Below are 25,607 nucleotides of genomic sequence, written 5' to 3'. Positions count from 1 at the left end.
AAAGGCATCCTTGAGATCAAGTACAGTAAACCATTTATGGTTCTCCTTCAGGGATGTCAGCAAGGTATATGGGTTAGCCACCACTGGGTGAATATCTGGAACAATCTGATTCATGGCTCTTAAATCCTGAACCAACCTATATTCCTTGCCATTCTGTTTTTTTATTGGTAATACTGGGGTGTTATATTCTGATTTGCAGTCTATCAATAATCCATAATTCAAAAATTTAGTTATTAATTCTTCCAACCCTTTTCTAGCCTCCCACTTAACAGGGTACTGTTTTTGTCTTACCGGTTTAGCTCCAAATTTTAGAACAACTTTCACCAGTTTCGCCAATTTAGACTGACCTGGAATTCAGCTAGCCCATACAACTGGTATTACTGCATCCTCGACTTCAGCAGGAATCTCTTCCTCCAGTTTCTGCGTGCTCTGCAACATAAAAATTCTCGCTTCCACAGCTTTTGCTTCAGGTATCAGTAATTGCACCTCTCCATTTTTAAAGATTATCTGTGCGTTTAACTTAGCCAATAAATCCCTACCCATCAAGGGCATCGGACATTCAGGCATATATAAAAATTGATGAGTCACCCATTGTTTTCCCAATTTAAATTTCAAAGGCTGCAAAAAGGGCCGATTTTCTTGTTTCTCTGTAGCACCAACAACACTTACAGTTTCATGGCTAAAGTTTCCTTTACAAGTATTAAGTACAGAGTAAGTGGCTCCTGTATCAACTAAAAATTCTACTTCATCATTTCCCAGCCTCAGTGTAAGCAGGGGTTCGGCTGGGGATGATTCCCCCGGTCCCCTTCAGGATTCATCGTTTAATGTCATGAGGTTGATGGCTCGCAGGGCTGGGTCTGACTTCCCAGCCTGAGGATATTCCCTCTGCCAATGCCCCCTTTCTCTGCAGATTGCACACTGATCTTCCGCAAGTTGGGGGTGCACAAAAGGAGGTAAATTTCCCCTTCCCCTAACTCTTCTCACACCTCGGTAACTCCCCCGCTGTTATGGAAAATCAGGCTCGCTGGCCTCCATAACAGGGTCCGAGCCTAGGTTCCTGCTGAGGCAGAAGTTCGAAGTCAGATTGAAGAAAAATAAAATTTAATGAGATACGTGTGGTAATTACAGCTTGAGCTGGGTGCCTCCGAAGAGGGACCCCAAACAAAGAAATCCCTGGGCAATTATACCCTTACAATCTAAATTCCCCACCCCTTAAGCGATAGTTTGGACCAATAGTAATAGTTAGGTCTTGGTTCTTCCCCTTCTTCACTGGGCCCCTTCATTGTCTCTAGGCAGGCTGCTGCTTATCTTCAAGGTTGGCTACTCCTGCTGTCAGTGTAACTTCTTTATCCCTCCAGCTTGAACCGGCTCTGGGGCCCCCTTTTACTTATCTAAGTAAAAGTTCACAGCAAGTTCACAGCCTGAGGCCTAAGGCTTCAGCAAATTTAGCTACTAATGCTAAGCAAGTTATGCTAAGCAATTAATTCTAGACAGCTTCAGTTCAATATTCTCTAACACCGCCTTGTGCCTTCCCTTTCTTTATAGGCTCTTTCAGGAGCCCTGGTTAAAATAGCAACCACTCTCCCTTCTCTCAGTACTCCCTCTGAACATGTCGCATTTCTCTTTCCTTTTCCCTATTATTAAAAGCTCTCCAGGCCACTTCTAACATTTTTCCCAGATCTCTCGAATCTGCCCCTTCTAATTTTTAAAGTTTCCTTCTTATCACAGAATCACAGAATGGTTGAGGTTGGAAGGGACCTCTGGTGATCATCTAGTCCAACCCCCCGGCTCAAGCAGGGTCACCTACAGCACCTTGCACAGGATCGCGTCCAGGTGGCTTTTGAATATCTCCAGAGAAGGAGACTCCACAACCTCTCTGGGAAACCTCTTCCAGTGCTCTGTCACCCTCACTGTCAAGAAGTTTTTCCTCATGTTCAGATGGAACTGCCTGTGTTTCAGGTTGTGCTCGTTGCCTCGCGTCCTGTCTCTGGGCACCACTGACAAGAGTCTGGTCCCATCCTCTTGACACCCTCCCTTCAGATATTTGTACACATTGATAAGATCTCCTCTCAGCCTTCTCTTCTCCAGGCTAAACAGGCCCAGCTCTCTCAGCCTTTCCTCATAAGAGAGATGTTCCAGTCCCCTAATCATTTTTGCAGCCCTTCACTGGACTTGCTCCAGTAGTGCCACATCCCTCTTGCACTGGGGAGCCCAGAACTGGATGCAGTACTCCAGATGTGGCCTCACCAGGGCTGAGTAGAGGGGCAGGATCCCCTCCCTCGACCTGCTGGCAACACTCTTTCTGATGCACCCCAGGATACCATTGGCCTTCTTGGCCACAAGGGCACATTGCTGCCTCAGGCTTAACTTGGTGTCCACCAGCACTCCCAGGTCCTTCTCCGCAGAGCTGATTTCCAGCAGGTCAGCCCCCAGCCTGTCCTGGTGGGGGTTTATTCTTCCCTAGGTGCAGGATCCTGCACTTGCCTTTGTTGAACTTCATGAGGTTCCCCTCCGCCCAGCTCTCCAGCCTGTCCAGGTCTCTCTGAATGGCAGCACAGCCCTATGGTGTATCGGCCACTCCTCCCAGTTTTGTATCGTCGGCATATATAATGTCTGGAGCCGATTGTCCCATAAAAATTGAAGCTAGCTGCTGTGCTTCCTCTGTTTTCTCAGGATCCAGTTTGGTATATTTTCTGGCAATAACCTTTAATCGTTCCATAAAAGCAGATGGGGATTCAGCTGGTTCTTGTTTGACCCCATATAGCTTAGATCAATTAACTGCTTTTGGCATACCATGTTTTACACCATACAATATCCATTTCTGATATCTTGTTAAAAGTCCCCGAGGTCCTGGCTGGTTAGGAACCCACCCCTGGTCTGTATCAGGAAAATTCTGATCTAGCGTTCTCTGCAAATCCCCACCAGCATGTGTTCCTTCCGCCTGTTTCCGAGCAACATTTAATACCATCTTCTTTTCAGTACTATCCAGCAGGGTGCTTAATATTACCTGCAAATCATTCCAGTCTGGATCCTGAGTCCTAATTATAGTTTCAAACACTTATGCCACTTTCTCCGGATCCTCTCTATAGTTCCCTGCTATTTTCTTCCAGGACCTTGAATCCGTTATAGAGAAAGGCACTTTAACTGTCACAGGTCTGGTATTTCCAACCATCTGCTGAAGGGGAGCCTGTAAAACCTCCCCCACTTCCCCTTGTCATCCTTTTGTTCTCCCTGTAATCGGGCTAAATCCTTCTGCCTCTTCAGCCTCCCCAACAACATCCTCGACATCCCCCCCAACATCTGTCAGGGGGACGACTGACAACTCCACATCCTCTTCCTCCTCCCATTCACACCTTAAACACCTCTTTCCGATACTACAAGCAGAACAACATCTTTTCAACTTGTGACCCTTTCTCTCCTTCTCTAGTGCTAGTATCATTGGATCCTTTGGAATCATTCCACAATCTTTCTGCCATTCAGGGTGGTTTCTTAATGCAAAAAACAAATCTACATACTTTACTTCATCCCATTTCCCCTCTCTTCGGCAAAACAACATTAATTATAATACGGTATTGTAGTTCACAGTTCCATTTTTAGGTCGTTTTTCCTGATCTTCTAAAGTATACGTTGGCCAGCAATGATTACCGTATTCAATTAATTGTCCTTTGGTAAGGGTATCTCCTGGCGGACCTGCCGCCTCTTTCCAATGCTTTAAAATACATCCCAGGGGTGAATCTTCAAAACCCCCCCCTCTTTCGACACTTGGTTACCCATAATCACAAAATCCACAAAACAAAGTCCAATGATGTTCCAAATGTCAAATTACCACACAAATCGAGCAATTCGGGACTCCAACCCACCCTGGTGGGACTTCAACCCACAATTGTAATTCGATCCACAATTCAGCACTCTAACCCACCTTGGTGGGACTTCAACCCACAACTGTGCACAAATACCAACCCGGGTGTTCCACAGACTTTCATCTAGCAGAACTATAACCTGACGTTCCCCTTGAGCTATCTCTATAGCCCAACCCTGTGGGGCTTTCGCCACGTCTGACGGGTAGGCAACCCAACCTTTTAAAGAAAGGAATGCCTCTACCTTCCCAGGGGTCTTGCTCAGAGCTCTTCGGTCCGGGGATCGGAGGTTCTCCCCGAGAATTCCTTGGTGCTGGCTGGAGGTCCTGCGATCCCACGGATCCGTCGAGGTTCAGAATCAGGGTCCCATCTGGGTCGCCAAAACTGTCGCTGAAATCAGGAGAAAAACTCCTTAACACCAAGGTAGCATTAAGAAGCAGGCATTCTCTTTATTACGGCACTGGGTACATGGGGGATAGCTCCACCCAACGTGCACACCGTGTGTCGCATCATCTAAAGTTTATATTGCTCTATCATATACATATGTATTAAATGTCCAGAAATGATTATACATACTCATTCTATTTCTTAGAACTAATTACTACATTTACATAATCATTACACATGAGGTCTGAGTCTCTGGGGGGCTTCTGTGGGGGGGTCTCTGGTGGTCTCTAGTTGTTGGGGGTTTTTTAGCATTAAGAAGTTTTTCTCCTGATTTGGGTGACAGAAGGGCAACTGAGTTGTTCCTGTCTTTGAAAATTGAACAACTGCAGAAACAGTTACAGGAGGAAAAGGAGAAAAGACAAAAGTTGGGAGAAAAGGTCGAGATGACGCTTATGCAGGCTCCATGCCTGCCACCCAACATGGTACAGATTAGGAAACTAATAGTATCCCCTGAAGACTGGGACGGAAACATCTGGGCTGATCCGATGACAGCGAGCCAGGAGAAGATGACCCTTTGTTCCCCTCAAATCCCCCGACTCTGAAGCTAGACCCATTGTTAAAACCCAAGGAAACAAGGGACCTCGGGGTGGTGCTCCATGACATACTATGCAAACCACTCCCTGGGATTCCTTACAATTGACAATTTTGCAAGAGAGAGAGAGCAGAAAAACAGCTGAAACTGAAACTGAATACTTGTGCCAAGTTTGCCTAAGTGGCGGTGACCGAATAACACTGAGTGAGGATGAGTAGCAAACAGCTATTGAGGTCCAGGAGTTTCCTTACATTTAGGACCTGACTCTGCAGATATACCCCATTCTATCACCAGTCGAGTAGCTTACTGGGCTGGAGGAACAGGCACAATGGAGCGAGGTGAACCTTCCATAATCCCCATTACAATTATAAGTGAGCTCTCCACAGCTGTCACAAAAGCTGCTTACATACAAGCCATGCACCAAGAGGACGCGGTGATATCCCATATCTTCTATAGTAGATTCAGCAGTGTTAAAACCACTCATTAGAGGAGCCCCAGCAATTCTTAAACCCTATTTAATTATAAATTAGGATGAGATAAGAAGAGACACAGAATGCAGTGAAAGACTAGGTGATAACAACACCCCGCCACATACCCCCCTGCAGGCAACTCCCTACATGGGCAGTATTAATACACGGCATTGTTAACCACAGCCGTGAAATGGGCTGGGAAGATCCAACAGATGAGAACAGGAACCTGAAGTCCCGTGGAGGAGATCGTAGGGTGAGACCAGTGATACCCCCATGGGGAACAGAAACTAGATCGAAGGGAAGTAAGCCTAAAGACCCACAAACAGAATCTCGAGAATGGAGAAATGGATTGTGGAGGAAAGCCTTAGCCCTAGGCATTCCCAGAGTCGCGATTCAAGGTCAGTCTACTGGCATTATCTTGAGTCTGACTGAAGCATTCCAGAAACGAGATAATGGCGAAAGGAAGGAACGTACTTTGACTCCTTGGGCGCCAGCTCCCAGAGAGAGAGAGAGACAATCCCTTCCTCCCCCTTAGGGAAGAATTGCAGGGCATGAAGCAAAAAGGCAAGTAATGCCCGGAAGGCAATTGGGTCTGCCTGTCCAGCAAGTGGAGGCTTATCAGTGGATAAGTGATAATGGCCCATATATCTTGATTCCAGTCGGTCCTCAATGAACAATTGGTGAAGTTTTTAATAGATAGGGGAGCACAAATTTCAATACTAACACAAGAAAATGCCAAGAAGATGGGTGTGCGATCCAGATGGCAAAGAGTTAAAATTGCCAGTGTGAACAGAGCAAGTGTTGTGTGCCAAACTGCCAAGGTTAATTTATGGCTCCCAGGTGAGAGGCGCGTGTTGACTACTGGCTTTGCAGTTAAAGATCACAATGAAAAAAATTTTTAGGTTTTGCTGCTTTAAATGGATGAACCTGGAGCCTGCCAGACGACAGTGCGTGGTCCTTCAGCTCAGACTTCGACTCCAACCCCAGTAGAAATAGGGAGGCTGCAGTGAGTGTACTTCACACAGCCCCTGCACTCCCTGATTCAAAAATTACTAGCATACTGCAATATCCAATTTCTGCTGTGGCACAAAATGGAATTTCTGAAGCCACAGCTGACTTGGAGAAATGACAGATTATCTCCAGAACCCACGCCCCATGTCTGGCCCTGTCTGGCCAGTTCAGAAACCAGATGGGAAGTGGCATTTGACAATTGATTATCGGCACCTGAGTGCTGATACAGCCCCACTAACAGCTGCTGTACCAAACATTGCAAACTTAACAGCTACTTTACAAGCAGCTGCATACCCATGGATGGCGGTGCTAGATGTGAAAGCTATGTTCTTTATGGTCCCCTTGCAGGAGGAGGATAAAGAGAAGTTTGCTTTCACTTGGGAGGGAATACAATATACCTTTAACAGACTCCCACAGGGGTATGAACATTCACACAGAATTGCTCATGCTGCACTTGCTAAGTTTTTACAGACAATCTCACTCTCTCAAGATGTGAAACTGTACCAATATATAGATAGGAAGCTACTGGTAACAGTAGTGCAAAACATAGAATTAGTGCACGATGGATTTTTCCTTCTTTTTCATGGGGTAACCTGTTCAGAAAACCCCACCGAGATGAGTCTATTCTACCTTTTTGTTTTGCAGCATCCAACAAGATGACAAGAAGAACCTTTCCCCCCAGCATAAATACCTCTGCTGTTAAAAAGGATGAGAAAAAGCTATCCCCACAGATTTCAGAAATCAGACCCTATGCCATCAAATATGTAAGCCAACAATGGGTCCTAGTCAACCCTTCCCAGTCACTCAAGCGAGTAGAATTATGAATGCAAATTAATATCTCTGCTGTAAAGCCCACATGCTCACAATTCCTAAGCACATCCTATGCAGGATGGTCAGCTTGGCTACATGGATAAATCCTCACCTCCCCAAAAAGAACACAGAGAGATGCAACCAGAATTTTAGGGACTGGACTGGGAGTCTTGAATAGCATAGATGCGGAAGTGCTCATAAATAAACTAAGCACCGCAACGGGTGATTGAAATAAATTGGAACACCCACTCCGATCTTCCCTGTTAGCATTGAGTACTAATCAATGGCTCCTGTCCGACGTATTGCCTCAGTGGGAAAGGATTAATGAAAAGGACCACCAATTGATTGTGGATGCACTTGGTGTAGCCCAAGATAATGCTTCTCTAGCTCTTAGTTGTATCCAAGCTCAACTCTGGATGTAATCTATGGCAGCAGCAATTATAAGAGAAGGCGAAGAGGCACCTTACCCACTGAAATTCAAAAGGTAATTTGGGATAATGCAACTAAATTTGAAAAAGACTCCCAACCTTGGTGGCATTTAGTCCATTTTACTTATGACCCCATCAACAATAAGGCCACAGCCTTTGTCTTAACAATACGCAATGCTTCAGTATACACCATATACCCAATCATTGTGCTGGGATTGAATCATAATGGCACTATACACTACGCATTAGAACTTCGAGTATGGGCCTAACAAAACGGAAACAAATGGCAAACCGTTGATGTTAACGCATGTGTTGTACGGGAACGAGGATTTATTTGTGAGAGGAATACCATCAAAGCCCAAGACATCTGTCTTGACACAAAATGACCTTGTCATTTTGAAAGAGATCCAGATGAAACCCCTGAAATTGTACTTGCGTATCTTGGAAAAGGACGTGTTTGTATGAGAACCCTTTGTGATTTTATACTTGGAGATAACATTACTGTAGATACAAGCAAGCACTCAAACATTTGTTTGTAACTTTACTGAAATTATGGGATGCAATTTTACTTATTCAGCTCCTGTTACGGCTCATCAGTTGTTACAATCTAATTATATATTAAATGGAGATTTATTGCCTACCTCCATCGGAATGAAACTTACACTGGTGAAAAAACTACTACAACACAATGACCTGTGTCAACTGCTGAAAGGCATCCAAAACAATGGACAAAGAACCCTAATCACTGTGATATGTGCTAATTTGTTATATCAGAGTGAGAAACAGCCTTGGGAACATCTGTGGGAACATCCTACAGCCTGTGGGGGGGGGGCATGTACCTTGCCTGAGAAAATTGAGTTGAGCTAGCGAAGCGGCAATGTTAGTTTCGATAGCCTAATATGGCACACAATGCAGAGGAAGACTCCAGCCTTCATCCCCACGACCACCAGAGGCCTGAAGAAGACCCCCTAGCAACAGCCGGCGCAACCGCAGAAGTTACAGAAAGTGCCATGTATACCCGGAACTGGAATCGCATATAAGGAGACTGTGAGGGGGGGGGTTGCGCGCGCCGTTGATGGAGCAGGAGACTCCCCGGCCGCCCAGCGCTGTTTTGCTTACTTGTGACTTGCTCAATTATTCTATTAAATTGGGATTTATGCAACCCGGCCCGAGTGGTTGTCAATTTGTCGCGTTTACCTATAACAATTTTGGTGCCGTGACTCGGATACAGGCTTCCCTGGTTTCAGGACTCTGACTCAGGGGAGGCGCCCCATCCCGTCTTCGGATGGCCCCTGAGTGGGTAGTCCCCTACCAGAACCTGTATTTCCAAACTCTAAATCAGGACAAGTAAGCAAAAGAACTGCAGTACCCCGTAAACTTTGTGCACGAAGATCCGAACGAAGACTCAGGACTGAGTGAGTATATGTATGCGGTTCCGTTCGGTTGGGGTGGGATACCCGGAGCACGTGAGACGTCCCCAGCGGAGTGCGGACCCTCCAGGAGAGGGGGTCCTTGTGTAACAGGGGACGGTGCGAGTGCGGACCCTCCAGGAGAGGGGGTCCTTGGTGCAGACCCTCCAGGAGAGGGGGTCCTTGTGTAGCAGGGGACCGAAAAGGGGCACCCGACGGCCGATTGGGCCGCCCTCTACGAAGGAACAACCGTCCTAGCAGCAAAGACTCGGGTGGTGTGAGTGCGGTCCCCCGAGGAGAGAAAGAGAGTTGTAAAAGAAAGAGAGTGACTGAGGTGGGTGCTCCGGAAGATGGGACAGAAAAAGAGCAAGTCTTCTGATCCCATAGAGGGCTTTACGGTACGGTTACCGGATATACCGCCCGATAGCCCTTTAGGATTAATGATTAAGTATTGGAACGATTGGCCCTCCAGAAAAGGCAAAAGCCGAGAAAAAATGGTATATTACTGTATGCAAGTATGGGGTGGGAAGCAGATTAGAAGAGACCACCTTTATTGGCCAGTATACGGGTCTTTTGAAAATTGGATATGTCAGGCCCTAAATATATATGTGAATTCAAAGGAGCCCTTTAGTTTAGAAGAAAGTGAGTATGCTAGTTTATGGATAAGACCAGATACCCGGACCATGATATTTACCCTGAAAGAGAAAGGTCCGAGGAAGAAAAGCAAAATACTGGAGGAACTTCTCATTTCTCCTCCCCCCTGTATTCCCTCAGCTCTGGCTCAAAACCCAACACCGGCCCCTCCTCGTAGCCCCTCTCCAACGACCCCAGACTGGGATCTAGACCCTCCTAGTTCCCCAGAAGAAACCCGAAGGGTCACGAGGAGTCAAACGAGGGGAGGTGGGCGATCTGATCAGCTGTACCCCTTGCGAGAACTCCCCATGGGAGGACCACAACCGGGGATGGGATTTGTGTCTATGCCCCTGAGTTCAGGGGACGTACGGGATTTTAAGAAAGAAATGGGGAATTTATTAGAAGACCCTTTAGGGGTGGCTGAGAAATTAGATCAGTTTTTAGGTCCTAGCCTTTATACATGGGAGGAATTACAATCCATCTTAAGCATATTATTTACAGTGGAAGAAAGGGAAATGATCCGTAGGGCTGGGATGCGGATTTGGGATCAACAACACCAACAAGGTCCCGCAGCAGATATTAAATGGCCCACCCAACGGCCGGACTGGGACAATCAGAATGCTGAGCATCGGACACATATGTCCGATCTGAGAACCATAATAGTTCAGGGAATCAGGGAATCTGTTCCCAGGGGGCAAAATATTAATAAGGCCTTCATGGAACAACAGAAGAAGGACGAAACACCAACAGAATGGCTCGAGAGACTTAGGAAAAATCTGCAACTTTATTCCGGGGTAGACCCCAGTACCCCTGGGGGACAGGCTCTATTGAAAACACAGTTTGTAGTTATTGCCAGAAGAAAGGGCACCTGAAGAGGAATTGTAGGAAGCGAATGCAGGATGAGCAAATGTTCCAAGAAGATTAGGGGGGTCAGGGGCTCTATCTGCTGGGGACTCATAAAGGAACGGAGCCCTTGATAAAATTGAAATTGGGTCCCCAGCAACAAGAAGTAGAATTCCTTGTGGATTCTGGGGCAGAAAGATCTACTGTCCAAACGGTACCCTGGGGGTGTAAACCGTCCCCAGAGAAATTACAAGTGATAGGAGCTAAGGGAGAGCCCTTTAAGGTCCCAGTAATTAAAAATGTGGAAATAGAATCAGACTCTCGATTAAGTGTTGGATCCTTTATATTAGTTCCCGAAGCTGAATATAATTTACTGGGCCGAGATATGATGGTTGAATTAGGAGTCAATTTAGAAGTAGAGAATCAAGAATTAGTTATAAAATTATGCACCCTTACTATTGAAGATGAGGCCAAAATCAACCCTGAAATCCGGTATACCCCAGAATCAGTAGGGAAACTAGATATTGCTCCCTTTGAAGTGAGTATACGGAATCCAGAAATCCCTGTTAGAGACAAGCAATATCCAATGTCACAGGAAGGGAGGCAAGGACTCCGACCAGTAATCCAGAGGCTAATAAATCAAAGGTTACTGGAGCCTTGTATGTCTCCCCATAATACCCCCATACTACCCGTAAAGAAATCAGACGGTACTTATAGACTGGTACAAGATTTAAGAGAAATAAACAAAAGAACAATTACCAGGTTCCCAGTTGTAGCTAACCCCTATACCATACTTAGTCAGCTGTCACCTGAGGCTAAATGGTATACGGTTATAGACCTGAAAGATGCATTTTGGGCATGCCCCCTTAAAGAAGAATGTAGAGACTTTTTTGCCTTCGAGTGGGAAGACCCAGATACCCATAGGAAACAACAACTCCGATGGACCGTTTTGCCACAAGGGTTTACAGAATCCCCTAATTTGTTTGGGCAAGCCCTGGAGCAGGTTCTAAGTACTTACGAGACTAATCCTCAAATTACTTTAACACAATATGTGGATGATTTGCTTCTAGCAGGAAAAACCCAGGAGGAAGTTAGATGTGAGAGTATTAAGTTGTTAAATTTCCTAAGTTTAAAGGGATTGAAAGTATCGAAATCAAAGTTGCAATTTACGGAAGAAGAGGTGAAGTATTTGGGACATTGGCTTAGCAAGGGCACAAAAAAATTGGACCCTGAAAGGGTAAATGGTATATTGTGAATAAGACCCCCGAAGAGCAAAAGACAGGTCCGACAATTGCTGGGGTTATTAGGGTATTGCAGGCAATGGACTGAAAATTATAGCAATAAAGTAAAATTTTTATATCAAAAACTAATAGTAGATGGGCTGATAAAATGGACTCAAACCGATGATCAAAGCCTCGAAGATTTGAAGGCCGACTTGGTGAATGCGCCTCTTTTGAGTTTACCAGATATTAAGAGACTGTTCTACATGTTTATCAATACACAGGAAGGGACAGCCTTTGGAGTCCTAACACAGGAATGGGCAGGGAAAAAGAAACCTATAGGGTATTTTTCAAAATTGCTAGACCCCGTTAGTCGGGGATGGCCCACTTGCCTACAAGCCATTGTAGCTACAGCCTTATTAGTAGAAGAGGCTAAAAAGATAACCTTTGGAGGAGAATTAAAAATATATACCCCTCATAATATACGAGGAGTACTACAACAAAAAGCTGAAAAATGGATAACCGATGCTAGACTATTAAAATACGAGGGCATTTTAATCCATTCTCCAAAGTTGGAAATTGAGACTACAAGCTTGCAGAATCCAGCCCAGTTCCTGTATGGGGAACCCAGTGGTCAATTAAGACATGATTGTATACGTCTAATAGAATACCAAACTAAAATAAGAGAAGATTTAGAAGAAGAGGAGTTACCAGAGGGGACTAAATTCTTTGTGGATGGATCCTCTCGCGTAGTTGAAGGGAAACGCAGATCAGGGTATGCTATTGTAGATGGGAAGTCTCTAGAGTTAATAGAATCAGGGCCCCTAGACAAAACTTGGTCGGCCCAGGCTTGTGAATTGTATGCAGTTTTTAGAGCCTTAGAAATTTTAAAAGGCAAAATAGGGACTATATACACCGACTCTAAATATGCTTATGGAGTAGTACATACATTTGGGAAAATATGGGAAGAAAGAGGACTGATTAATTCACAAGGGAAGAATTTAGTGCACGAAAAATTAATTAGAAAAACTTTAGAAGCTCTGAGGGGACCTCGGAGAATCGCAGTAATACATGTTAGGGGCCATCAAAAAGGCACATCTTACCACATAAGGGGAAATAATCTGGCAGATGAAGAGGCAAGAAAGGCAGCTTTACACCTATTGTCTGAAGGAAAAGAGGGCCAAGATAAGCTAGATACCAGGATGAGTTTTACTAAACAGGAAATAGATAAATTACGACAGATAGGAGCCCTAGAAAAAGAAGGTAAATGGGTGCTGCCCGATGATAGAGAAATTGTATCCAAAGGCGTAGCTTGGAGAATCATGAAAGAATTCCACCGACAGACTCATTGGGGAGTGCAAGCATTAGTAGACCAGTTTGGAACTAAATATATGTGCATTGGAATATATGACATAGCAAAAAGACTAGTGGGAGAATGTTTGACCTGTCAGAAGGTTAACAAGCAGCACCTCAGGGAAAAAGTCCCAGGGGGAACGATCAATAGCCAGGAGACCGTTTGAGAAAATACAGGTTGACTTTACAGAACTCCCAGAAGTGGGCAGGTATAAATACCTATTAGTTATAGTAGATCGTTTAACTTACTTTGTAGAAGCCTTTCCCGTAGCCCGAGCAACTGCGAAATCGGTAGCTAAGATATTGTTAGAAAATATCATACCCTGGTATGGGAATGTATCGGTCATAGACTCAGACAGGGGGCCACATTTTACATCCAAGGTCATTAAAGAAACATTAGATCCTTTAGGAATCAAGTGGGAGTATCACACTCCCTGGCATCCTCAAAGTTCAGGAAAGGTAGAGAGGATGAATGGGGAAATAAAAAAACAGTTAACGAAGCTAATGATGGAAACCCAGATGAACTGGATCAAGTGTTTACCCTTAGCTTTGTTGAATATACGAACTCAGCCCAGAACTGACACAGGAGTCTCCCCTTTTGAAATGTTATATGGGATGCCATATGATTTAGAAATACCAAAAGAACATCCTAAAGTAGAAGAGAGATTATTACAGAAATATATTACAGAGCTTATGAAGAGAAGACAGGAATTGATAAAGAAAGGACTAATAGTACAGAGACCTCCACTAGATGCAGCCATTCACCGAGTTAACCCTGGAGACAAGGTCTTAATTAAAACCTGGAAAGACTCATCCTTGACTCCCCGCTGGGAGGGACCTTTCCTTGTTTTGCTTACCACAGACACTGCTATTCGTACCACAGAGCGAGGATGGACACATGCTAGCAGAATTAAAGGACCGATTTCAGAATCATCGTGGGAAGCCTTTGGAAACCCAGACAATTTAAAAGTAACCTTTAAGAAGAAACCTGGAAACCTCAATAAGTGAGACCACATTTTGTAAAACCTAACATAGTATTTGTTATAACTCCACATTGTATTTGTTATCCCTTTGTGTGTTATGCATGTAGGGTTTGTAAAGGGAAGTAGTGGACTCATTGTTAGTACGGGTATATCCCTAGCGGCATTTGCCGCCCTTGTTACGACAACATTGACTTATTGGACATTAAAAGATCTTAAGAAAAGATCGGTAGAATGGTGGGAAGCCTTTGTTAAAGGAGTACAACCTGAGAAAGGTTGTACCCACGCCAACCACCCCGATCACATAAGGCTAAAATTAAAAACACCAATTGTAGGTGGACTGTGCCGTATGTTGGGTGTCTCTCTCGAAAAACTGGGAAGCCTTTCAAATCAGAAAGGCACATAAAGGAGGTTCCCCTGAAGAACACGGCTGCTGTCGAGAAGACGGTACACCCTGCTGCTCTGAGCAAAAGAGTAGGCAGAGGAGACAGAGACGTATAGAAACTGTGGGGATCGAGGCCGACAAGCCACCTCCTAAGCAGGAATACCCAAAATTGTAAGACCCAGACTCCTTAAAGTCCCAGAGACACTTGGCATCACGGATTGCCCCTCCAAGGCATTAAGGGTTCGTAAAGTATCCGTTAACCAAGCCATGGGTCCACTACTCCTCTGGAAGATGATTGTGCTGGGCTTATTAGGAAGACGAATCAAAGGGGAACATAACGTACACCAACCCTTTAAATGGTCATTAATAAGGTGGGAAGATCAAAAAGTGATCTAAGTGCGAAGTGTACCCAGGAACCCTACATTCACACCTACCTTGTGTGAATTGGTACCCACTGAGCCATGTTCGAGTCGAAGAGAGTTCGGGAAACCGTTTTACTTTTGTCCTAGTTCTAATCCTGGGCGAGGATACTGTAACTACCCAAACTCTTATTATTGTGCTTATTGGGGATGTGAAACTGTAGCCTCTGATTGGACTCCAGGAGCAGGGTCAGATAAGTTTTTATCAGTAAAATGGGGGCCTTCTGGGTGTACCCCCCCTAAGGAGGATTTCCAGCTGGGGTATCGGGGAAATCCCCACTATACCCCCCCGGGAACTTGTAAACATTTAGTGAGAAATATCACCCGTCCGGAGGATCCGGGATGGTTTTTGGGAAAGACCTGGGGAGTCCGGTTCTGGGAGTCCGGGACCGACAGAGGTGGATTAATTTTCATAAAGAAAGAAAGTGTGCGACCTACTCCTCAAGCAATAGGGCCGAATCTAGTTGTTAAAGGGGTGGAATCAAGAATCAAACCCACGAGTGTGATCATGAATTCGACAAGTATTCCTATGAACCACCCCACCCCAAAAGATACTGTTGTAATCTCAGAAAGTAAAGCCACAGAGAGCGTAGACAATCCTCTGTGGAAGGTTGTGCAAGCAACCTACAAAGTATTAAATGCTACAACCCCTAGTATAACTACCCATTGCTGGTTATGCTACGACATAAGACCCCCTTTTTATGAAGCAATAGGAGTAAATATGACATATACCTTAAGCAGTGATTCCGACTCACATTGTCAATGGGAAGATAAGAAGAAGGGGTTAACCATGGAACAAGTTACGGGAATGGGAATGTGTATTGGCAAAGTACCAAAATCAAAAAGAAAGCTGTGTGGGTCTATAACATTGCAAACCTACACCTCCGAAAATGGATGGATTATTCCCACCAAAGCAACTAGATGGATATGCTCAAAAACGGGCCTAACTCCCTGTGTCTCCCTAAAGGTACTCAGTGGGTCCCCAGAATATTGTATACAAGTGGAAGTAGTTCCAAGGATCTTGTACCATCCAGAAAATGTGATGTACGATCATTGGGACACTCCTCACCCGGTCCGAGTAAAGAGGGAACCAATCACCCCAATTACTATAGCCACCTTACTGGGCCTCGGGGCAGTGGGAGTGGGAACCGGAATCTCCTCCTTAGTGATGCAACAGCAGAGCCTTGGCACCCTACGGGCGGCAGTGGATGAGGACTTGGAACGAATAGAAAAATCCATTACAGCCTTAGAAAAGTCGTTGACATCGCTATCAGAAGTAGTGTTACAGAACAGGAGAGGGATGGACCTCTTATTTTTGCAACAGGGAGGATTGTGTGCAGCACTAGGAGAAGAATGCTGTTTTTACGCGGATCATACAGGAGTTGTCAGGGATACTATGGCGAAACTGAGAGAAGGCCTTGAAAGGCGTAAAAAGGAAAGAGAAGCCCAGCAAGGGTGGTATGAATCATGGTTCAGTCGTTCTCCCTGGCTAACAACCTTATTGTCTACAATCGCGGGTCCATTAGCTTTACTAGTACTTGTGTTGACCTTTGGGCCGTGTGTAGTAAATAAAATAATTAACTTAGCAAAAAGCAGACTCGAAGCTGCCCACCTACTGTTGATAAAAAGTCAATATGAACAACTAAATGAAGATGAGAGTAAGCATAACCCTATGCTCTCCCTGGCACAGGAGGCTGTTGCTCGATTTGATGAACAAATTAAAAGGGACCAAAACAAAAAGGGGGATTGGGATTTATGCAACCCGGCCCGAGTGGTCGTCAATTTGTCACGTTTACCTATAACATAAGGCATATCAGGTGAACTTGGGGGCTGGTTCATCTGGTGATATCCCGAACCCCTGCAGTCATGCTGGACAACCTGATAAAATTTTCGGTTGTGAACTATGTCTCAGTGGCCACCCAGACAGGGGAAATCCTCCAGGAAATGGCAAGGGCATGCCCTGCGAGAATAACACCAGAGGAGGTGGTCCACCTAACCCAGAATTTGACCTTTTATAACTTGGACATGACTGGTTGGGAAGGGACTTGTCCCGACCCAACCTTGAATTGCACTAAAGAACTGCCAGAGGTTTAGGAGGCCTTGGAACCTGTTGAATCATCACCAATGATCGGGGCTGAAAAAGCGCCAGAGGAAGATGTGATAGACATGGAACCAAGAACTCCCTCCGGCCCTGCAATTCTACCAATAAATACTATAAATCCCATCCTTGATGCAATGGGGGGAATGACTGATCTGGGAACACCAGTCGTGAAGATCCCAGATCAACATCCAGCATGTCCTTGCTGTGGTATCAGGATGGGGAAAGTTGCGGCTCTAATCAATCATCTCAAGAGAGCCCACGGTCGGCAACGAATCCTCTTTCAGTGTTCCCATTGTGGGAGGACAAATATCAAACACCACAGTATTGCCTGACACTTCCCGAAATGCCAGGGAGCTCCAGATACGCAGAATCAGGAAGAAGCCCCGGAGGAACCTGGAATATGGCACTGTGGGGAATGTAATCGAAAATTTAAAACCAAGAGCGGCATATCTCAGCATAAAAGACTTATGCACCCACTAACTAGAAATCTGGAGTGGATTGAAGCAACTCGACCGAAGGAAAAAAGCCTGCGAGGAATGCACAAGAGCTGCTGGACAGAGGAAGAGACGGCTCTACTGCTAAAATTGGAAGAGAAGTTTAAGACCGAGTGCTTGGTCAACAAACTGATCGGGGAGCATTTGCCCACAAAAACAGCGAAGCAGATCAGTGACAAAAGACGGCAGCTTGCGGCTAGTGCCAAGACTGCGGCACTGCCTAGAAGAGCAGCAACAGAGTGCGGTGGGGAGCCCCCGGCAGAGAAGGAAAGGAATGCGAGGATAAGAATGGAATATAGAAAGATTATAACAGAGAGGATACGGGCAGGTTCCTTACCAACAAGCCAAATGGTTGCATACAAGAGGATCGTAGAGGATGGAGAGGAGGCACGGAGAATCATCGAAGCATCGGCAGAAGAGTGGCTGTCACAGCTGGCAGGGCACATCGCCGTAGCAAAATTGAAACAACGGAGGAAACACCAAGTAAAACCCGCACCTGTGAAGAAGGAAAGGAGATGGATGAAGAACAGGGCGGTGAGAAGGGGGCTGTACCTCTGATACCAGCAGCTCTTTGAGATAGATCGCAAGAAGCTCGCTGGTATCATTCTGGATAACATCGAGGCACTGAAGTGCCCCCTTCCAGTGAGCGAGCTATATGGCTCGTTTCAGAGGAAGTGGGAAGAGGGATCCCCATTTGCTGGCTTGGGTGCTTTCCGGAGTGCTGGAATAGCGGAAAACTCTGCATTCAAAGAAATGATCTCCTCAAACGAGGTCCTGAAGAACATCGCGGAAATGAATAAGAACTCCGCTCCCAGACCACACGGCCTGTCCCTGAGGGACGTTATTAAAAAGGACCCTCAGGGGAGCCAATTGGCTGAATTGTTCAACCTGTGGCTGCTGGCTGGAAGGATCCCTGATGGGATCAAAGAATGCAGAACAATCCTAATACCAAAATCCGCGGATCCGAGTAAAATTGATGACATAAACAATTGGCAGCCTATTACCATCGCGTCGGTAATCTTAAGATTATTCTCACGGATCCTAACAGCACGACTGCAGCGAGCCTGTCCAATTAACAACCGACAAAGAGGGTTTATTTCAGCCCCAGGCTGTGCAGAAAATCTAAAGCTCCTGCAAGTGCTCATCAGGCATGCCAAGAAAGATCACAAGACGCTGGCGGTCGTCTTTGTGGACCTAGCGAAAGCCTTCGATTCAGTCAATCACCACCATATCCTGGAGGTCCTCCGACAGAAGGGCGTTGACGATCATATAATTGACATCATCACCGACTCATATAACAACTGTGCAACTAGGCTTGAGATAGGGGAAAACTGTTCTGAAAAGATTAAGATCCTCACCGGGGTAAAGCAAGGTGATCCGATGTCCCCATTAATAGTCAATTTAGCAGTAGACCCATTATTATGTAAACTAGAAGAGATCAAAGAAGGATTTAAATACGGTAGCAGCTCGATATCATCATTAGCATTCACAGATGATCTGGTCCTACTCAGCGACTCATGGGAGGGCATGCAGAAGAATATCCAAGTGGTGGAAGAATTCTGTCATGCTACAGGGCTGAAGGTGCAAGCTAAGAAATGCCACGGGTTCATGATAAGGCCCACAAAAGATTCTTATACAGTTAACAGCTGTGACCCGTGGGAAATTGAAGGGGCTCAACTCCATATAATTGAGCCTGGCAGCTCCGAGAAATATTTGGGCCTGGGAGTAGACCCGTGGGTCGGACTCTCGAAGCCAGAGTTGAAAGAAAAGCTTGACACCTGGGTGAAAAACATCGGGACAGCCCCGTTAAAACCACTGCAGAAAGCAGAAATCTTGAACAGGTATGCAGTCCCACAGGTGCTGTATGCAGCAGATCATTCTGGTGTGAATGCCTCATACCTCCAGACCGTGGACCTTGCCATTAGATCGGCAGTGAAGAGCTGGCTTCACTTACCTCCCAGCACATGTGACACCATCTTATATGCCAGCACAAGTGATGGCGGCTTAGGAATTGCGCAGCTGGCGAGCCAGATTCCAAATATACAGGCTCACTGGTTGCACCGAGTTGCCCAGTCTGATATCATCACGAGAACTATTGTTCTCGAAGAGGGGATCCAGAGGGAATACAACAAGGTATGGATCGCTGCTGGAGGAAGGGCTGATAAGATTCCATCAATCGGAGAGGAACTCCCGATGACAATTCCGGTTGCACTGGGAGGCGGCGAGGCTTCATCCGAATGGGAGATGTCATCACCCAGAGTCATCTATCCGGTTCCTAGCAAGTGGAGGAAAAGAGAGTTAGAAAATTGGGCCAATCTAAGATCACAAGGCCGCGGTATAAAGAACTTTGAAAATGACAACATCAGTAATGATTGGCTCGTTCATTATCGGAGTATTCCCCACAGGAAGCTATTAACAGCAATACAGCTGCGGGCCAATGTCTATCCCACTAGTGAGTATTTGGCACGGGGGCTGGGAGAAGGGGTTCCAAAGGGGTGCAGGCATTGTCCTGTGGAATGGGAAACTTGTTCCCATATTATCGGATACTGCCCGGCGGTTCAGGAGGCCCAGATTCGCAGACATAACATCTTGTGTGGAATGCTGGCTGAAGAGGCCAAGAGACTGGGGTGGTTGGTGTATATCGAACTGAACCTCAGGGATAACAACAATGAACTCTTTCAGCCGGATTTGGTTGTAGTTAAGGAGGACCGGGCGAAAGTAGTGGATGTAACTGTTCGCTACGAAAGTGGATTGTCATCTCTAGGTGACGCCACGGCAGAGAAAGTCCGGAAATATCAACATCTGGAAGAACAAGTGAAGGAAATGACGAATGCGGGAGAGGTGGAGTTCTTGGGATTCCCAATTGGCGTTAGAGGGAAGTGGTATAAAGGCAACGAGAGTCTCTTCACCGACCTTGGACTCTCTACCAGCCTCCTGAGGAGGACAGCGAGACTCTTTTCACAAAGGGCGCTCCTGTCCTCGGTGGACATACTCCACATCTTTACAAGTAAAGGTAAGGATGTGTAATTTTTGATTGGCTTATATACTGTGACTTTCTATATACAAAGTCCTTCTTCAGAAGGCAACAGTAAAATTCTTCACACAGACGACGTGGGGCTTGCTCTGTCTTCCGTACCGCTGAATTTGGCTATTGCCCGGCTCTCTTGTGGTTGAGCCTGGATAATTGTGACATGGGATCTAGTCCCCAGATGATGCGCACCAAATGTGACTCGGGCGGACAAGCCGCCTACCAAGCCCAACTCGGAAAAGGTGGCATGGAATGTTCCATGGTTCAATAATAGCCAAATGCCTCATCATCTAATTAGTGACGCACAGGAATGGATGAACGAGATTCCCACTGTCCCTACCTACTATCCAGCGAAACCACAGCCAAGGGAACGGGCTTGGCGGAATCAGCGGGGAAAGACGACCCTGTTGAGCTTGACTCTAGTCTGGCGCTGTGAAGAGACACGAGAGGTGTAGAATAAGTGGGAGGCCCCACGCACGCGCGACCCATACCGCGGCCCGGCTGCCAGTGAAATACCACTACTCTGATCGTTTTTTCCACTTACCCGGTGAGGCAGGGGGGCGAGCCCCGAGGGGCTCTCGCTTCTGGCGCCAAGCGCCTGGCGCATGCCGGGTGCAACCCGCTCCAGGGACAGCGTCAGGTGGGGAGTTTGACTGGAGTGGTACACCTGTCAAACCGTAATGCAGGTGTCTTAAGGCGAGCTCAGGGAGGACAGAAACCTCCCGTGGAGCAGAAGGGCAAAAGCTCGCTTGATCTTGATTTTCAGTCAATCGCTCCTGTCTTTTTTTTTTTTTTTTTTTTCCTTCTCCTTTCCCTCCGCTGCTTGGGAGCAGGTTGATCTGGTGACCCACGAGCGGCTGCTGATAGGCGGGCGGCAGCAGCGGGTCGACCTCCGGCACAAACTCTGCCCAGGCGGCAGGCTGCGGGGTAGACGTGCTGCCCCGCTCGCCTGCTCCGGTCGCGGCGACTAATCCGCCGGGCCGAGGGCCAGCCCGAATGCGTGGGTCCGGGGGTAGACCTGGTGTCTCTCTGCCCACTTCTTTTTTTTTCCTTCCCCCCCGCCCTCCCCCGGCATTGGCAGGTAGTCCTGTTGCCGCTATACCGGGGCGGGTGGTCTGGCGGCCTTTTCCCCGGGGAGGGCGCCCGCCTGAATGTGCGGGTCCCGGGGTAGACCTGGTGTCGCGGGAACTCCCCCCCCCGAAGGGGGGGGGGGTAGACCTGGTGCCCCTCTCCCGGGGCGGCGCAGAGTGCTCGTCAAGGCCCGGCCGGCGGGGACGGGACGGGGACGGCCGTTTTTAACGGTTCCGGCGTGCGGGCTCGGGGGTCGACCTCGTCATGCCGCACCCTCTGCCCTGCGCCCCCCCCCCCCCACCTCGGAGCTGCAGGTTGCCGGCCTGGTACGCCCTTCCCCGTGTGGCGGGCCGTGCGGGGCGGGGATGTCGGCGGAAAAGGGTGGCGCGCGCGGGCGTGGAATCTACTTCCCTGAGCGCCCGGAGAAAAAGCCCGCGAGTCCCTGGGCGGCGGCGGCCGGGGGGGGGGGCGGCGCGGGGTTCCAAGAGTCTTCCTCAGCCCCCAGCAACGCGCCATCCCCGAAGCTTCGGAATGCAACGGTCGGGGCCGGCCAGCGAAGGGAGCGAGCAGGCGACAACGAATGGGAGGGGAGGCAGAGGGGCCCCGGGGGGGGGGGGGTGGTAGTGCCGGGGGACAGAGAAAGACAGACACACAGTGCCCGCAACGGTGCAGATTCGTACACGAGCACCCTCCCCTTACCGCGGGGCCGCGGGACTCCTACCTTGCGAAGGAGCGAGTGCAGCAGGACTCCCAGCGAGGTCCAGTCGCCGCGGGGAGGGGGGGGGGGAGGGGGTTGGGCGCTGTCGCGGGTTGTCGGCGGGCGACGGGCGCGTGCGGCACCTGCTTCCCCGAGCGCCCGGCCAAGATGGCGGGTCCCGGCGGGCCGGCACTGCCCCGCCCCGCCGCGGGCGCCGTGCGCCTGCGCGGATGGCGGGGGGGGGGGGGGGAGCGCTGCCGGGGAGAGAGGCGAAGGGAGGGGCCCTGAGGACCCCCCTTGCTGCTGCTGCCGCCTCGGGACGCCGGTCAGCTTGGGGTCAGGGATTCTTCCTCAGCCCCTAGCGAAGTGCTGGCCACGAGGTTTAGGAACGGCCGGGGCCGGGGCCGGGCATTGAAGGGAACGCGAGGGAGCAAGCAGGAGATGATGAAAGGGGAGAGGGTGTTTGGGGGGGGAGGGCACGGGGCCGGCCGGCCGACCGATAATAAAAGAACAATAGAAAGAAACGGCGGGGGGTGGGGGAAGTAAAAGAAAGAAGAGAAAACACCACCGCCACCGCCAGCGAAAAGAACCGCGCGCGGGAAAAGCAAGCCCAAACGGCCACTGCAGCAGCCTGCATTCGTAAACGAGCCCCTTCCCCTGCCCTAGCAGGTCAGGTCGGGGGGTGGGGGAAGCACACGGTCACATTCCAGCCTGTGACTATAGTCAATTCATCTTATTCTTCACAGAGTGGTGGTAGGGTCACCTATAGCCTCTGTGCCATAACTAGTGTATTGATAATTTATGTGCTTACAGGTCCACAGCAAGCAAAGGGTTTTTAGCATAAAGTATTGCTATTAATTATGTACTAATTCGTATGTCTTGGGTGGTTGAACTCAGGTTGTTTTATCGCATAGCAAACCTTTGCATACAATATGATTATAAGCAATAGACATCATAACGTTAGAGTTAGTAATATCACGACTGGATGGAGCATGAGATTAAAACTTCCCATTGCTGTGGGTGACCATCCGAGAAGAGTTTCCCACCAATGATGTTCTCCATCTTTTTTCACTCTTTCCAGAACATGGTGCCTCTCTTCTGCATCATGACGAACAGTGATTAGGGTTCTTTGTCCATTGTTTTGGATGCCTTTCAGCAGTTGACACAGGTCATCGTGTTGTAGTAGTTTTTTCACCAGTGTAAGTTTCATTCCGATGGGGGTAGGCAATAAATCTCCATTTAATATATAATTAGATTGTAACAACTGATGAGACGTAACAGGAGCTGAATAAGTAAAATTGCATCCCATAATTTCAGTAAAGTTACAAACAAATGTTTGAGTGCTTGCTTGTATCTACAGTAATGTTATCTCCAAGTAGAAAATCACAAAGGGTTCTCATACAAACACGTCCTTTTCCAAGATACGCAAGTACAATTTCAGGGGTTTCATCTGGATCTCTTTCAAAATGACAAGGTCATTTTGTGTCAAGACAGATGTCTTGGGCTTTGATGGTATTCCTCTCACAAATAAATCCTCGTTCCCGTACAACACATGCGTTAACATCAACGGTTTGCCATTTGTTTCCGTTTTGTTAGGCCCATACTCGAAGTTCTAATGCGTAGTGTATAGTGCCATTATGATTCAATCCCAGCACAATGATTGGGTATATGGTGTATACTGAAGCATTGCGTATTGTTAAGACAAAGGCTGTGGCCTTATTGTTGATGGGGTCATAAGTAAAATGGACTAAATGCCACCAAGGTTGGGAGTCTTTTTCAAATTTAGTTGCATTATCCCAAATTACCTTTTGAATTTCAGTGGGTAAGGTGCCTCTTCGCCTTCTCTTATAATTGCTGCTGCCATAGATTACATCCAGAGTTGAGCTTGGATACAACTAAGAGCTAGAGAAGCATTATCTTGGGCTACACCAAGTGCATCCACAATCAATTGGTGGTCCTTTTCATTAATCCTTTCCCACTGAGGCAATACGTCGGACAGGAGCCATTGATTAGTACTCAATGCTAACAGGGAAGATCGTAGTGGGTGTTCCAATTTATTTCAATCACCCGTTGCGGTGCTTAGTTTATTTATGAGCACTTCCGCATCTATGCTATTCAAGACTCCCAGTCCAGTCCCTAAAATTCTGGTTGCATCTCTCTGTGTTCGTTTTGGGGAGGTGAGGATTTATCCATGTAGCCAAGATGACCATCCTGCATAGGATGTGCTTAGGAATTGTGAGCATGTGGGCTTTACAGCAGAGATATTAATTTGCATTCATAATTCTACTCGCTTGAGTGACTGGGAAGGGTTGACTAGGACCCATTGTTGGCTTACATATTTGATGGCATAGGGTCTGATTTCTGAAATCTGTGGGGATAGCTTTTTCTCATCCTTTTTAACAGCAGAGGTATTTATGCTGGGGGGAAAGGTTCTTCTTGTCATCTTGTTGGATGCTGCAAAACAAAAAGGTAGAATAGACTCATCTCGGTGGGGTTTTCTGGACAGGTTACCCCATCAAAAAGAAGGAAAAATCCATCATGCACTAATTCTATGTTTTGCACTACTGTTACCAGTAGCTTCCTATCTATATATTGGTACAGTTTCACATCTGGAGAGAGTGAGATTGTCTGTAAAAGCTTAGCAAGTGCAGCATGAGCAATTCTGTGTGAATGTTCATACCCCTGTGGGAGTCTGTTAAAGGCATATTGTATTCCCTCCCAAGTGAAAGCAAACTTCTCTTTATCCTCCTCCTGCAAGGGGACCATAAAGAACATAGCTTTCACATCTAGCACCGCCATCCATGGGTATGCAGCTGCTTGTAAAGTAGCTGTTAAGTTTGCAATATTTGGTACAGCAGCTGTTAGTGGGGCTGTATCAGCACTCAGGCGCCGATAATCAGTTGTCAAATGCCACTTCCCATCTGGTTTCTGAACTGGCCAGACAGGGCCAGACATGGGGCGTGGGTTCTGGAGATAATCTGTCATTTCTCCAAGTCAGCTGTGGCTTCAGAAATTCCATTTTGTGCCACAGCAGAAATTGGATATTGCAGTATGCTAGTAATTTTTGAATCAGGGAGTGCAGGGGCTGTGTGAAGTACACTCACTGCAGCCTCCCTATTTCTACTGGGGTTGGAGTCGAAGTCTGAGCTGAAGGACCACGCACTGTCATCTGGCAGGCTCCAGGTTCATCCATTTAAAGCAGCAAAACCTACAAATTTTTTTCATTGTGATCTTTAACTGCAAAGCCAGTAGTCAACATGTGCCTCTCACCTGGGAGCCATAAATTAACCTTGGCAGTTTGGCACACAACACTTGCTCTGTTCACACCAGTAATTTTAACTCTTTGCCATCCGGATCGCACACCCATCCCCATCTTCTTGGCATTTTGTTGTGTTAGTATTGAAATTTGTGCTCCCCTA

At 47.2% G+C, this 25,607-nt stretch overlaps 1 protein-coding gene across 3 annotated transcripts in view; it reads right to left on the bottom strand.

The window, feature by feature from the left end:
- LOC136996518 (SUN domain-containing protein 3-like) overlaps positions 1–25,607 on the bottom strand; it is a 390,273-nt gene that overhangs the window by 201,956 nt on the left and 162,710 nt on the right. The window contains exons 1-2 of one of the 3 annotated variants that reach the window (XM_067317440.1): positions 19,347–19,395; positions 17,730–17,888 (exon numbers count right to left, since the gene is read on the bottom strand). In XM_067317440.1, coding sequence (XP_067173541.1) covers positions 17,730–17,888; positions 19,347–19,368 — 181 coding nt within the window. In that variant the 5' untranslated portion in view covers positions 19,369–19,395. Of the gene's footprint in view, positions 1–17,729; positions 17,889–19,346; positions 19,396–25,607 lie in introns of those variants that run through there. The other 2 variants (XM_067317439.1, XM_067317441.1) reach the window with 2 other exon arrangements.

Source organism: Apteryx mantelli, unplaced genomic scaffold (genome assembly GCF_036417845.1).
Source record: "Apteryx mantelli isolate bAptMan1 unplaced genomic scaffold, bAptMan1.hap1 HAP1_SCAFFOLD_40, whole genome shotgun sequence".
Taxonomy (NCBI): Eukaryota; Metazoa; Chordata; class Aves; order Apterygiformes; family Apterygidae; genus Apteryx; species Apteryx mantelli.
This window is presented reverse-complemented; position numbering and strand designations above follow the sequence as displayed.